The sequence below is a fragment of the Myotis myotis genome, unplaced genomic scaffold, assembly GCF_014108235.1.
Source record: "Myotis myotis isolate mMyoMyo1 unplaced genomic scaffold, mMyoMyo1.p scaffold_m19_p_8, whole genome shotgun sequence".
Lineage (NCBI taxonomy): Eukaryota > Metazoa > Chordata > Mammalia > Chiroptera > Vespertilionidae > Myotis > Myotis myotis.
In genome coordinates, this window is record NW_023416390.1 from 47,449,586 (window position 1) to 47,466,020 (window position 16,435).

Below are 16,435 nucleotides of genomic sequence, written 5' to 3' on the forward strand. Positions count from 1 at the left end.
CATCCCCCAAGGGGTCCTGGATTGTGAGAGGGTGCAGGCCAGTCCAAGGGACCCAACTGGTGCACAATCGGGGCTGGGGAGGGACCGCAGGAGGGCTCTAGGGCGTGTTGGCACATTTCCCTCAGTCCCAATCAGCCGGACCCCAGCAGCAAGCTCACCCACCAGTCAGAGTGTCTGCCCCCTGGTGGTCAGTGCACATCATAGTGACTGGTCCACCGGTCGACTCTCTGCCCCCTGGTGGTCAGTGCACATCACAGCAAGTGGTTGAGCGGCTTTAGCATGTCATTAGCATATTATGCTTTGATTGGCTGAATGGACAACCATACAACCAGACACTTAGTCTATTAGGCTTTTATTATGTAGGATATGTTATGTATCTAAACGTTTAAATCAACTGCAGAAAAAGCTAATAAAAGCAAAACAATCTACAGAATAATTATAATTTTTCCTTTATTCACTAAAGCCATTTATGTGGTTATAAACTTCTAATCTACGTCTGATAAGAATCTAACTCATGTTAAAGGTTTTATTAAGTATTATTAAATAGCTAATGATTATCAAGTCAAGAAAGAAAATTAATATGTTACCTAAATTAGCTCATGTTCCTCCCATTATAGATTTACAACTGTCTAATGTTCTGTCATTAAGGTCTCATTTTTGCAGTTAGATTAATAGATTTAGACCCAAATAATATCAGGAAATGTTTTAAATATACAACTTTTCATTATTAGACAGTTTACTAAGAAAACATAAACAATGACATAGCATAAAAACCTAATATACTTGATTTGAATACTAACAATACAAATATCAGATTTGAGTGTGTTCAGAAACCTGAAAGGATATTTAGAAAAAAAGAAAGATAACTGCAGAATAAAAATTATCTAAGAATCAACTAAGAACAAGGAGAAAAAATCATTGCAAGAAAAGACAAAAATCCATTTTGAGAACTTGGAATAATAAAATTTTATAAAGAGAGGCACCATTATAAATCATATATTCCAAATTCTCATTTACCTTTCAGAAAATTGAGGTTCATGGAGTTTTTATGTCTTGACTGAAAAAGTAATATGTATCTCTATTTAGTGGTAGAAGCTTGGCCTAGTACTTAGGTTCAATGGCCAACCACACATATCCCTAATTAAGACATAATGAACTTTGTGATGATACTATACAAATTTTTTGTACATATAATCATGATCTGAGAGTAAATTGGTGATAAAAGTGAAAGTTAGGTTGAGTATATTTCATGTGTTTATAATTAGTCTTCTCTCCCCTTTGATATAAGTACGTTAATCCTCACCTGAGGATAATTTTTCCAGTGATTTTTTTTAGAGAGAATGGGGGAGGGGGGAGAGAGAGAGAGAGAGAGAGAGAGGTAAGAGAGACACAGCAACTGGTTGCCTCCCGCTCAAGCCCCAACCCAAGCTGGGGATCAAGTCTGCAACCAAGGTACGTGCTCTTGGCTGGGAATTGAATCCACAACCCTTCAGCCCATAGGCCAATGCTCTAACCCAGTGGTCGGCAAACTCATTAGTCAACAGAGCCAAATATCAACAGTACAACGATTGAAATTTCTTTTGAGAGCCAAATTTTTTAAACTTAAACTATATAGGTAGGTACATTGTTATTAACTTAATTAGGGTACTCCTAAGCTGGCCTTTGCTAAAAACGTCCTCAATCTGATTGAGATACGTTCGCTGAGGTCGACCCCTTCCAACTCTCCCATCCACACTCATCTTGTATACTTGTTTCAGATAGACGAGTGTGGATGGGAGAGTTGGAAGGGGTCGACCTCAACGAACAAACGTACCTCAAAACAATGTACCTCCCCCGCGCTGCGTATCCCGCAGCCCGACCAACCGAAACCCCCCACTTCTTCTAGCGCTACTTCTTCAAAATAGACTCGCCCAGGCCGAAAACTGACTTCTGCACATGGGCCACGAAGTTTCAATCGCACTGTATGTGTGCGCCCGCATGTGGTATTTTGTGGAAGAGCCACACTCGAGGGGCCAAAGAGCCGCATGTGGCTCGCGAGCCGCGGTTTGCCAACCACTGCTCTAACCACTTAGCACCAGCCTGGGCAAATAGATATGATTTTAACAGAAACTTTTCAATGAGGTATAAAACCTCTTTAAGAGTTTATAAGCCTAACAAAGGTTTAATTTATACGACACCTATTCTTTTCTACTTTTCCCAAATAAATATTGAAGTAACTTTCTTATTTTAAACATTCTGTAAGCCAAACCACTCAGTCACAGAGTACTTTGATTCTATAGTATCCCATTTGTTCTCAAGCCACTGAATACTTTAATTAAATACATTTAACTAAATGTGCACAATTGTTCTAAATTTTTTACATAATTTTAACTAAAGAGATCTCCTTTAAATTTCCTAAGAACTTATATATATTCCAACATGAGGGGAAAAAAGCAGTACTTAAAGAGGTATAATTAAGAAAAGGTTAGGATTATTTTTTTAGGTTTAGTATATTTTATTTTTAAGCATATAAAGTATCTGAGAGGCAAACTTACAATCCCAATAGAAAAAGAAAAAAAAGCCTCAAACTAATAAGTACAGAAATCGATTTGCCTCAAACAGAACAGTAGTATTTACATGCAATACATTTCCAATACACCTTTCACCTTGGGATTTTTAAGTTTAGAAATGATAAGTTAAAAGCCATCTTTGGATTGTGACTGGGGATAGAGATAAGAAGAAGGAAAGATGACATATAGTAAAATAGGTAAGTCTGCAAACATTGTGCTACTTCCTCACTGTGTTAGCAAAATTTTTGTAACTTCTGTAAGTTTAAGGCTTATAGCAAAAGCAAAACAAAACTGCCCAAATATAAAGAGATAAAGGCCAAGGTTTAGAAACAGATGCAAAAGAGCTCATTGCACAAGGAAAACATTTTCAACTTTTTTTAGCCTGAAGGTGTTACATTTCCATTTAAAATAGTTTGTTAATAACTCATTTTGTATTTAAAACATCTAATCTCATTCATTCACACCTCCAACTTAAATGAGTTTACCGAACTACTAAATAACAAATTCGAATAAGACACTAACCTTTTTGAGAGCTCCTGTATGTTTCCAGGCTGACCTATCTTCCTCATTGCATTTGACTGAAAGTGCCACAAGAGCTTGTGTGTACAGTAGGGCAAAAAGCACCTTCACAATGCAGGTGAAGTGGTCTACAAGAGAAAGAGAAGATTGTTATTTCTTTGAAATCTAGACATTTTATACTCAAGACTAGAGGCCCAGTGCACAAAATTCATGCACTCAATGGGGGGGGGGAGGGTCCCTGAGCCCAGATTGCGAGAGGGCACAGGCCAGGCCAAGGGCCCCCACCAGTGCACAATCGGGGCCGGGGAGGGCCAGAGAGGGACTGCAGGAGGGCTCCAGGGCATGTCTGGCCCATCTCGCTCAGTCCTGATCAGCTGGACCCCAGCAGCAAGCTAACCTACTGGTCAGAGCATGTGCCCCCTGGTGTTCAGTGCACATCATAGCAACTGGTCGACCAGTCGACTGTCTGCCCACTGGTGGTCAGTGCACATCATAGTGAGCAGTTGAGCGGCCTTAGATATCATTAGCATATTACGCTTTGACTGGTTGACTGGACACCCAGACGACCAGACATTTAGCATATTAGGCTTTTATTATATAGGATAATTTCACAAACATATGCCTTTCTTTGCATGTGTAATTGATTTTTGTTCAACATTTAAGTAGTTAATAAAATGATATTACAATGTGGTGATATATTTTCTACTCAACAGATCTAAAATTATGAAATCAAAGTTCCCTTATTCATCCACTGAATATGTAAATGAGAGGCATTTAGCATAGTGGGAGGTGTTCTATGTTTTAGAATACCAGAGTGCTAATGCCACTCAACCTCAGAATAGCTGTTTAACCTTGGCAAATCCCCTACTAGATATCATGTACTTAACAATGTCTGGTAGTCTGAGTGCTTAAAACCAGTACTTCGTCTACTTCTAATATGATATAGATCTTGTAAATAATAACATAATATAAAACAATACAATACAGAACTTCTAAAATAAAAAAATAAAAAAAGAGATCCCAATATTTTAGGTACTCTGAGTTTTAAAATTCAATGAAAACCATAACAATGCAAAAACAAGAGTAACAATAATGCAAGATGCTTGGTACATATTAGGTACTTAATAAATGGTAGCTTAATAATCATAATTAATACTTATAAATACCTAATAACAGAAAATTGCCTCAAATGTCTCATTCAATCCTCAGAAGTCTCAATTGGACAACTAAGCTTCAAAAGGATGTGCCAGTGGTAACAAAGCTAATAAGCACATGTGTGTGGATTCTGAACTTGAATCCACACACATCAATCAGATTCAGTGTTCCTTCTATTATCTTATGCTGTTCAGTTGGTGGGCATCATCCCATGCACCAAAAAGTTGCTGATTCAATTCCCCATCAGGTCACAAGCCTGGGGATGTGGGCTCGATCCCCAGTAGGAGGCATGCAAGAGAAAACCAATAGATGTTCTGCTCTCACATCAATGTTTCTCTTTCTCCCTTTCCCTTCCTCTCTCTCTCTAAAAATCAATAAAAATATTTTTTAAAAAGCCCTAGCTGGTGTGACTCAGTTGATTGTCATCCCATGTACTGAGAGGTCGCTGGCTCCATTCCTGGTCTGGGCACATGCCAGGATTTTGTGCAGAAAGCAGCCGTTCAATGGTTCTCTCTCATCAATGTTTTTCTCTCTCTCTCTCCCTCTCCCTTCTTCTCTCTCTAAAATCAATTTTAATATATTTAAAATACATATTTTTCAAAGGTCAAATTGAAGTACACACAAATAATATCTTCTCCAGTAACAAGGCTTTTATACATCCACAGATGTATAAAAACCTTTCTTTCCTTCTTTATCCTTTCTTCCTTTCTTCCTCCTTCCTTCTTTCCTTCCTTTCCTTCCTTCCTTTCCTTCCTTCCTTTTTTCTTTCTTTCTTTCAATCGAATGTTACAAAAGTAACATTGTTTAATTAAACCATACAGGTTTCAGGTGTGCAACTCAACAAACCATCATCTGCATACTGCATTGTGCACACACTACCCAAAGTCAAGTCTCCTTCTTTCCTCATTTATCCCACCTTTGCCACTTCCACCTTGCCCCACCCCCCTTTCCCTCTGGTTATCATCATACCATTGTCCATATCTATGTGTCATATACACACACACACACTAAAGGCCCAATGCACGAAATTCGTGCAAGAGTAAGCCTTCCTTCCCCCAGCTGCTGGCACCTGCTTCCCTCTGACACCTGGGACCCGGGCTTCCCTCTGGCCTCTGGCACCCAGAACCCGGAATCCGGGACCCAGGCTTCCCTTACAGCCCTGGCTTCATTCAAAAGGTTGTCTGGAAGGACATCCAATCTAATTAGCATATTACACTTTTATTATAGGATATATATTTTTTTGCCTAATCCTATAACTTTTTCTCACCCAGCCCCCCAACCCCCTCTCCTCTGAAAGCTATCAGTCTCTTCTATGTATCTATGCCTCTGTTTCTATTTTATCTGTTAAATCATTTTTAGATTCCACATATAAGTGAGCTCATGTGATACTTATCTTTCTCTGGCCTATTTCACTTAGCATAATAATTTTCAGGTCTCTCCATGCTGTAGCAAAAGGTAAGATTTTCTTCTTTCTTTTGGCCAAGTAGTATTCCATTGTGTAAATGTACCACAGCTTTTTTATCCACTCATCTACTGCTGGGTACTTGGGCTATTTCCAAATCTTGGCTATTATAAGTAACTAGAGGCCCGGTGCACAAAAAATTTGTGCACTGGCGGGGGTGGGGGGTGTCCCTCAGCCCCACTTGTGACCTCTCACAGTCTGGGACCCCTTGGTCCTGCTGGCTTAGGCCCACTCCCGGGTGGCAGAGGGCAGGCCCAATCCCTAGGTGCAGCCCCTGGTTGGGCTCAGAGCAGGGCCAATTGAGGAGTTGGGGCACTGCCCCGTCACGCACAGAGCAGGGCCAATCAGGGGGTTGGGGAGCTCCCCCCTGCCACGCACAGAGTAGGGCCGATAGGGGAGTTGGGGCACCACCCTGTCACACACAGAGCAGGGCAGATCAGGGGGTTGGGGCGCCGCCCCCTGTCACCCATAGAGCAGGGCCGATCAGGGGGTTGGGGCACTCCCACCGTCACACTCAGAGCAGGGCCGACGGGGAGGTTGTGGCTCCACCCCGTCACACATAGAGCAGGGCCCATGGGGGGGTTGGGGCGCCGCACCCTGTCACACACAGAGCAGGGCCGATCAGGGGGTTGGGGAGCTCCCATCAGGCACAGAGCAGGGCCGATCAGGGGGTTGGGGCGCCTTCCCCTGTCACGAACAGAGCAGGGCGGATAGGGAGGTTGTGGCCCCGACCCCTGTCACACACAGAGCCGCAGGGCGATCAGGGGGTTTGGGCGCTGCCCTCTGTCACACTGCTCCAGGGGCCAGGAGGCCTCGTGGCTCCACTGATCCCAGTGCTGGGAGGCCTCGCGGCTCCACTTGGCACTGGGGCAGTGAGGCCTCGCTGCTCAGCTGATCCCGGTGCTAGGAGGCCTCGCTGCTCTGCTGACCCCGGTGCTGGGAGGCCTCGCAGCTCCGCTTGACACAGGGGCAGTGAGGCCTCGCTGCTCCGCTGATCCCGGTGCTAGGAGGCCTTGCTGCTCCGCTGATCCCTGTGCTGGGAGGCTCCGATGATCCCGGTGCCAGGAGGTCTTGCGGCTCCGCTGATCCCGGTGCCAGGAGGCCTCATGGCTCCGCTGATCCCAGTGCCGGGAGGCCTCACGGCTCCACTGATCGCAGGGCGTGAGGCCTTGCGGCTCCGCTGATCCTGGGTTCGGGAGGCCTCACGTCTCCGCTGATCCCGGTGATGGGAGGCATATTATCCTTTTACTATATAGGATAGAGGCCTGGGGCATGGGTGGGGGCCAGCTGGTTTGCCCTGAAGGGTGTCCTGGATCAGGGTGGGGGACCCCACTGGGGTGCCTGGCCAGTCTGGGTGAGGGGCTGAGGGCCGTTTTCAGGCTGGCAGGTGACTGAAGCTCCCAACCTCTCCTTTTTTTCTTTTTATTCTGGGATTTATTTACCTTCTATGGCTGTCACTGGAACTGAGAGCCAGCTTTAGCTCTGAGGCTCGGCTCCAGCTCTGAGGCCTCCACTGCTGAAAACAGGTATCTGGGTTTGTTTGGCTTCTATAATTGAAACACTGTTGCAACTCCAGCTCAGCCGGCTGGCTGAAAGCATGGGGTTTGTTTAGCTTCTATAATTGCAACATTGTTTCTTAGAGTGCAAGCTCAGAGCCCAGCAGCGGCAGGTGGGGAACCTTGGCTTCCTCCTTCACTGGAGCAAGCAAGCCTCCTGTTTGCTTCAGGTGCCTGGCTGCCGGCCGCCATCTTGGTTGGCAGTTAATTTGCATATCACCCTGATTAGCCAATGGGAAGCATGTCGGAGGTATGGTAAATTACCATGTTTGTCTATTATTAGATAGGATGCTGCCATGAACATAGGGGTACATATATTCTTTTGAATTAGTGTTTCAGATTTCTTCAGATATATTCCCAAAAGTGGGATTACTGGGCCAAAAGGTAGTTCCATTTTTGATTTTTTGAAGAAAGGCCACACAGTTTTCCACTGTGGCTACACTGGTCTGCATTCCCACCAACAGTGTATAGGCCTCTCTTTCCTTCACATCCTTGCCAGTACTGGTTGTTGATTTACTGATGATAATCATGACAGCTGTGAGGTGATATCTCATTTTGGTTTTAATTTGCATTTCTCTGATGATTAGTGCCAATGAACATCTTTTCATATGTCTATTGGCCATCTGAATGTCCTCTTTAGAGAAGTGTCTATTCAAATCCTTTGCCCATTTTTTAATTGGTTTGTTATGCTTCTTGGTATTGACTTATAAAATTCTTTATATATTTGGAAATTAATCCCTTAGCAGATTTATTATTGGAAAATATGTAGTGGGCTGCCTTTTCATTTTGTTAATGTTTTCTTTTGTTATACGAAAGTTTTTTAGTTTTATGTAGTCCCATTTGTTTATTTTTTCCTTTGTTTCCCTTGCCTGAAGAGATATATTAACAAAAAGATTGCTATGAGAGAGTCTGAGAGTTTACTGCCTTATGTTTTCTTCTAGGATTTTTATGGTTTCCCGACTTTACATTTAACTCTTTTGTCCATTTTGAGTTTATTCTTATGTATGGTATAAGTTGGTGGTCTAGTTGCATTTTTTTTGCATGTACCTGTCCAATTTTACCATTTAATAAAGAAACTGTTTTTACTTCATTGTATGTTCTTACCTCCTTTGTCAAATATTAATTGACCATTGATTTACTTCTGGGCTTTCTGTTCTATTCCACTGATTTATATGCCTATTGTTATGCCAGTAACAGGCTGTTTTGATTACAATAGCCTTGTAGTATAATTTAATATAAGGTAGTATGATACCTCCAATTTTGTTCTTCTTTCTCAAGATTGCTGAGAATACTGAGGGTCTTTTGTGGTTCCTTATAAAATTTTGGAATATTTGTTCTAGACCCCACAGATGTTTTTTCTAGTGTAACTTAAATAGCACAAAAACAAACAGAAAAAAGCAGAAACCTGTTTCCCACCAAAGGAGAATAGTTAATTACTTGACAGAATAGTTTAAATGTTTTCAAATAAAAACTGGAGCAATTAAAATGTTTGTAGTATAATATTAATATCAATATTATGACATTAACACTAATTAAAAATGATGGGACATCACATTTGAATAAATCTATGATATTACTATATTAAAATGTATTAGTATATGCATGTAAATAGGGTGGGGCCATTAAGGCTGAAAGTTTGTTTTATTTTTCACGTTTTTGTATTATCACTTTAATTTTTTTAAAACAGGTTTTCAGAGTGATTTCCCATGTCTTTACCTCATTATGGACTAAAAAGCTAAAAAAAATAGACCTATAAGGGAAAAAAACAATTTTGTTTCATTGTCATTTTCTTTATATATATAACTACTATTTATTAAAAATAGAAAAAACAATGTTATTTACCTCTAAATAATCCCATCAGATGAATGCTACATTTGTTGCTACAATTAGTAGACTATTCATTATATATACTATGTAATCTAAGAATCTGAATTATAAAGACATACCTTTGCGTAAGGGTTGTGGCATCATTAAAATCTGAATAAGCAAAAGGGATGTAACATCATGATAAAGAATTGGAACCTCAGGCTGTTGTTCTTCATTTCCCAACCTAAAAGAAAATGCATAATCACTTTAGGCTGTATTGTACATCTTTTCTTTCTAATTCATTTTCTATTTTACACATATGCCTATGGATCAGAAATCAAACTTTCATAAGCACCTGAGAACTTTCAAAAGAAAAAGCTAGGAGCCATAATTTTTGCCTAAAAAATAATCTTTTTTTATCTTTTTTAATCCTCACCCAAAGATATGTTTTCACTGACTTTAGGGGAGGGGGGAGCGAGAGAGAGAGAGAGAGAGAGAGAGAGAGAGAGAGAGAGAGAGAGAGAGAGAGAGAAACACTGATGGGAGAGAGAAACATCAATAAAGAATCCTTCAGAAATATTTAAAAAATAAGATACAAACAGAAAAATGTACAGATGTCCTAAATATGTAATTCACAGATTATACACAAATTGCTAATAAATATGAAATATTTATATAAAGTTAACTTCACCAGAAGTTATATAAATTTCTATTACTTTAAGATACCTTTTTTTAATTTCAGAAAGAGAAAGGGAGAGGGAGAGAGATAGAAACATCAATGATAACAGAGAATCATTAATCAGCTGTCTCCTGCATGCCCCCTACTGGGGATTGAGCACCAAACCCTAGGAATCAAACGTTCAACCACTGAGTCACACCATTTGGACATGAGATCCCAATTTTTGACTCTCAAATTACCCCCAAAATATTTTTAAGTACTAATATTCAAGATTGACAGAAATGAGGACATTCTTAGATTGACAATTTAAGTTTATATAGGTACAATCTTTCTGAGAAGCAATGTTGCTCTGTACAACACAGTTCCTAACACTCAGTGAATATTTATCAAATAAATTACTGAAATAATCTAAAACATTATGTTATTCTATAGTTTCATGTTATTCTATAGTTCTAGGTTACATCTAACATGTCAAGAACTGCTTAACACATCATCTGATATTATGGTGGGAAAAGAAAAATTAAATAATTAACAATAGAAATGAATGAATAAATAAATTAGGTACATCATTTAAAGAATTTTTAATGATAAGGGAATCTGGTTGTTACATATTAATTTAAAATTCTAAAACTGATAGAGTATGAATCAAATAGTATTCTAAAATTTATAATATATGTACATATAAAAAAGAAAATGAAAAAGTATCTCATAATGTTAAAAGTATAGAGGATATCTCAGAAAATATGATTTATCCCTATATTTGCTCTCATTTTTATGGTTGATGAGTTCATTAAACTGTAATAAACTATATATAACACATAGTTTATAAGATTCTAGATCATTTCATTCTCATCTTCAACATTTTTGTATGTTCTAAGCATTGTACAATAAATATAATTTTTATAATCAGAAAAAAATGTAAAAATAATAAACTGAAGCTTGTTGGCTACTAAGATAAAAACAATCATTCTGAAAACATAGAAATGGATTTTCCTGGCACACAGTAGGCGCATACTATGAATGAATGAATGAATGAATGAATGAATGAATGAATTCACCCCACTGTCAAAAGAGAAGCATAGATTTTGACTGTGGGGTTTAATAACATCATTATGATAATTATTCTTTAAATGCTTAATATTTAAAATACATAATTATTTCTGATGGCCAAGAGACATATGAAAAATGCTCAAAGTCACTAATCATCAAAGAGATGTAAAATAAAACCATAATGAGGTATGACCTCACACCTGCCAGAATGGCTACCATGAACAAATCACAAACAAGAACTGTCAAGGATGTAGAGCAAAGGGAACTCTAGTACACTGCAGAATGGTACAGCCACTGTGGTAATGCAGAATGGTACAGCCACTGTGGAAAAACAGTATGGAGTTCCCTTAAAAAATTAAAAGTAGAACTCCCATTTGGCCCAGTGATCCCACTTCTAAGAATATATCCTAAGAATCCTAAAACACCAATCAGAAAGAATATATGCACCCTTATGTTCATAACAGAGCTATCTACAATAGCTAAGATCTGGCAACAGCCCAAGTGCCCATCAGTAGATGAGTGGATAAAAAAGCTGTGGTACATTTACACCAGGGAATACTATGCGGCAGTAGAAAATAAGGTTCTCTTACCCTTTGAGACGGAATGAAAGGACCTGGAGAATATTATGCTAAGCGAAATAAGCCAGTCAGAGAAAGACAAGTATCACATGATCTCACCTCTATGTGGAATCTAATGAACAAAATGAACTCACGAACAAAACAGATCCAGAGACATGGAAGCATGCAACAGACTGACAAATCTCAGAGTGAAGAAGGGGAAGGGATAACAGATTAACCAAAGAACTTATATGCACATATGCATAACTCATAGACACACACAACAGTGCAGTGAAGACCTGGGGAGGGGACAGGAGTGGGATGTAGGGGGACAACTGTAATACTTTCAACAATAAAGATAATTTTTTAAAATATGTAATTGTTTCTAACTTCTAAAGTTTTTAGCTAATCTTTAAAAAAATCTAGATTATAAAAACTGTACACTACTATTAACTCTACAGATGATAAGAGAAAATGGGTGGGTTAGTGTTAATAGGCCTAATTTTCCCATTATTTTTTCTTAAACCAAATGACTGTTAATACAATAAAATTAAAAGGAAATAAGAAAATAATTTTTATGAGGATTACAGAAAAAGCATATATGAGAAATCTATATCATTAGACATAGAATTTGATGAAGAAGTATTAAAAGTGAGAAAAGAGGAAAAGATACTTCAATTCTTAAAAATCTAATATTGTAGATATAAAACAGATGATATTATTAGTATTACAACTTAGTGAACTAGTGAACCATACTGGAAATTCCTCAGATCTGTAGACTAACAGTTAAGATGTTAGGCTCTGAAATCAGAAGGTTTTGGATTCAAATACCAGCTTTATTCCTTAAAAGCTGCATATCCCAAAAGAGTATGTTAATTAACTTTTCTAAGCCTCAGGTTCCTCATATGTAAAAACTGGGATAACAATGGTACCTAGTGTACAGCGTTATGGTGATGATAAAATGAGATTATACACACGAAGTACAAAAATGCCTTACCATGAAATAAGCACTAGATAAGTGTTCACAGCATTTACTACTATCCTAATGGGTATTTATCTTAGGGCTTAAAAAGAACACAACCCAGCAATCAATATTATGGAAAGCATAGTACCTATGTCTGTTCTTTCAATATATTTTTTTAAATCCTCATCTGAGGATATCCTTTCCACTAGTTTCTAGAGAAAGTGGAAAAGTGGAATGAGGGAGGAAATGGGAGGGAGGGAGGGAGAGAGAGAGAGAGAGACAGAGAGAGAGAGAGAGAGAGAGAGAGAGAGAGAGAGAGAGAGAGAGAGAGAGAGAGAGACAGAGAGACAGAGAGAGAGACAGAGAGAAACATCAGTTGGTTGCCTCCCACATGTGCCCCCATTGCCTGGGGAACCTGCAATCAAGCTACCAAGCTACATGCCCTTGACTGGGAATCGAACTAGCAACCCTTCAGTACACAGGCCGACACTCTAACTACTGAGCAAAACCGGATAGGGCTTCTCTTTCAACTTTTAATTCAACAATACTACACTTAAGAAATCTTTCTTTGCCGAAACCGGTTTGGCTCAGTGGATAGAGCGTCGGCCTACGGACTGAAGGGTCCCAGGTTCGATTCTGGTCAAGGGCATGTACCTTGGTTGCGGGCACATCCCCAGTAGGGGGTGTGCAGGAGGCAGCATATCGATATTTCTCTCTCATCGATGTTTCTAACTCTCTATCCCTCTCCTTTCTTCTCTGTAAAAAATCAATAAAATATATTTTTTAAAAGAAATCTTTCATTTGCTGAACATCTTTAGACTCAGAGCATTAGGTATGCTAATACTTTATGCACACCATCCTTGTCCCTGGGTATGCAAGTCCAGCTAAGAAAGAAAATCACTAGCTAATATGAACAAAAGTGATTTTCCTTAGCCATAATATGCAAAATACTTACAGCTTGCTCATTTTGTCTATAAACACAAAACACACACACAATTTTATTTTGTTTTGAAGAAGTAGCAGGATGTATTTATAACTTCAAAGTATCTCCCACAGATACTAACTACAAGGGATAAAATAACTTTACAGTGAAAAAACCTAGCAGATACCACATTAACCAAATGATGAGAATTACTATCATCAATAACAAGACAAATCAACAGCATGTGCCTCCTGATACAACACAGTAAAAAGAACATATTACTTCTGTGGTATTTCTGCCAAAAGTTTATAGCCTGAATCTAACTACAAGGAAATATTAGACAAAAATAATTTGAGAAATTCTACAAAATAATTGGCCTAAACCCTTCAAAAAAGAAGTCAGTGTCATAAAATACAAAGAAAAAGTCAGGAACAATTTCAGATTAAAGGAAACTAAAGAGGCATGACAACTAAACACAAGCATGATTTTGAATGGTCTTTGCATTGCATTTGCATTTCCCAGGATATTACTGAAACAACTAGCAAAATCTGAACAGGTTCTGTATGAGGTAAGGGTCAACATTAATTGTTTCTCATATAAATAGTCAATTAATCATCATCATTCACCATAAAGACTACACTTCCCCCTCCTCAGAGCCATCTATACTATAAATCCAACATCTAGTACAGGGATGGGCAACCCCTGGCATGCAGGCCAAACATGGCATGCCAGTAACTTTTGCTGGCACGCGAAACCCTCTCTTATAATCTTCCATTTACAATTTTTTTCTTAATATCGACTTTTTTATTTTTCAGATAAATTCAGTGTAGGTGCATCTTAGATAAATAAATAATTTTACATAACAAGTTATCTTAAAGAACATAGACATGGATTGACGAGAGAGGGGAAGAGCAATTTCAATAGTGTCGAAAATGAACTACTGAGGACTTGGAATGCCATTCCAGAAAATTTTTTCTGTTTAAAAAACTTTGCAACAGCATTACTCTCCATGCTTTCATCCACATATGCTTGTGAATCTTTGTTCTCAGTGATGAATTTTGTTAAGTCTCATAATAGGAGTAGCCTGACGGATGAAAGTAGTAGCTCGTGTATATCTCTGAAAGTCACCAAATATAAACCTGATGTAAAATCTCTGTCATCAGTGATGCAGCAGCAAAAGTCCCACTGATAATATCAAACGGAGTCATAAAGTCTTCTGTCGGACTATCAGTGTACATGTATGCATTAAAAAATAAATGTATTTTTCATCATCATATACTGTGTTTTTGTCACTCGAATGAATTTTATTATTTCTTCAAGGTTCTTCACATATGTACGCCTTAAGAGATATCAAGTAGGCGTAACATGTTCTCAAAAAATTAGGGTTGGCACACAGAAGAATTTTGAGTCAGAGATTTTGCTGGCTTTGGCACGCACTCACAAAAAAGTTGCCCACCCCTGATCTAGTACAACCGAAGAAAGGTTTTTTAAAATCACTATTTTGCAGCATCTAATGAAATATCAGATTAAGGCAAGAATCTTCAGGGATTGCAAAAATCATTAGATGAAAGGCTGATGGGGAACTTAACAATGGAGGGATCAGGCTTAGGCTACTTGAATCCACTGATCAATTCTGACATAAAAAGAGGCACAACCAGCTATTGTGTACATCCATTTGAACGTTTTATCTGCATTTTTCAAAAACAGTTTTAATTAACTTTAATCTTTCAGTAATACTTACTGCGAATTCATCTCTTCTAACTGAGTAAGCTTTCCCCAGGGATTAAACTCAGAATCAATGCTATAAAGCCGCATGTGCAAGGCTAATACATGGAACAGTTGATCTAAATAAGTTAAAGAAAAGGTAATTAGAAAGTTTACAAAATTCTTCCAGAACAAAATTCAGACAAAATGTCTAATTTATAAAGGAATGTTTCCTATTCTTATAATTATAATTCACCAGGTTTAAGTACCAACTACTTCATGCTCTCTTTTAAGCTAAATTCTGAAATATACCTAAATAATTTCAAGTAGTGTCTGGAATGTCCTTATAGTCCATCTTAACAGGAATGGTTCCTTTTCCTCATCTGTCATAGACCTACTTTTCCTGCGTTTTATGCCACAGCTTTACAACATGTGCTTCTCACTATTGTTGTCTCTTCCTAAACAAAATTTACTATTATCTTCAATACCCTACCCTGAATAATATGGACAATAACAACCATACAAATCAGTTAGGTGAAGTATTTTTCTTTACTTAATATTTTCCCCAACATCTTTTTTACGTTGAATTTTGATTCAACCTAAAGAAAAAAATAACAGCCCTGGTAGGTGTGGCTCAGTTGGTTGGAGCATCTTCCCATGCACTGATGGGTCTTGGGTTCAATTTCCAGTCAGGGCACATACCCAGGTTTCAAGTTCACGTTCATGAAAAATCTACTTTAAGTTCCAAATGACACTTCTTTCAACTATACCCTTACAAAAAGTATTAAAGAATCATGCCACTTTACAATATAAAGTATATTCATAAATAAAAGCAAACATATACAACTTTAATAGGTTTTAACATGTATATCAAAATACAACATAAATGTATTCCTTAATAGCAGCTATATAGAGGAATCTATAGACAATACTAGTTGCCATTATGAAAAGATTTTCTTAAATGTACACAATGGGAAAATTCTTTTAAAGAATTTAGTTCACCCTAACCGGTTTGGCTCAGTGGATAGAGCGTCAGCCTGCGGACTGAAGGGTCCCAGGTTCGATTCCGGTCAAGGGCATGTACCTTGGTTGCGGGCACATCCCCAGTAGGGGGTGTGCAGGAGGCAGCTGATCGATGTTCCTCTCTCATTGATGTTTCTAACTCTCTATCCCTCTCCCTTCCTCTCTGTAAAAAATCAATAAAATATACATTTTTTAAAATAAAAGAATTTAGCTCAAGAACAATTTTTTATAGCTGAGAATAACATATTGTTTTAGAACCAATGTAAATGTGGTCAATTAGCATGACATTTATTTACTGAGTAATCACAGTACAGAAAGAGCTAATATTCATATGATTTTTTTCTAAGTACAAGATTAACCATTTAAAGCATATAATCACTATTAAAACTGATTATATACAACATAAAAAGAATCTAAAAATACACCAAAAGATTACTTTCTCTGTGTATGTCTTCAAAAAAGACATAAATAGAAAATTTTAGCACCATT

At 38.3% G+C, this 16,435-nt stretch overlaps 1 protein-coding gene across 12 annotated transcripts in view; it reads right to left on the reverse strand.

Annotated features, from left to right (window-relative positions):
• Positions 1-16,435, reverse strand: part of UBR3 (ubiquitin protein ligase E3 component n-recognin 3) — a 188,863-nt gene that overhangs the window by 18,443 nt on the left and 153,985 nt on the right. For all 12 annotated transcript variants that reach the window (XM_036319910.1, XM_036319916.1, XM_036319918.1 and 9 more), the window contains 3 exons: positions 14,961-15,063; positions 9,188-9,291; positions 3,072-3,196 (listed from right to left, as the gene is read on the reverse strand). In XM_036319910.1, the coding sequence (XP_036175803.1) occupies positions 3,072-3,196; positions 9,188-9,291; positions 14,961-15,063 (332 nt within the window). The remainder of the gene's footprint in view (positions 1-3,071; positions 3,197-9,187; positions 9,292-14,960; positions 15,064-16,435) is intronic.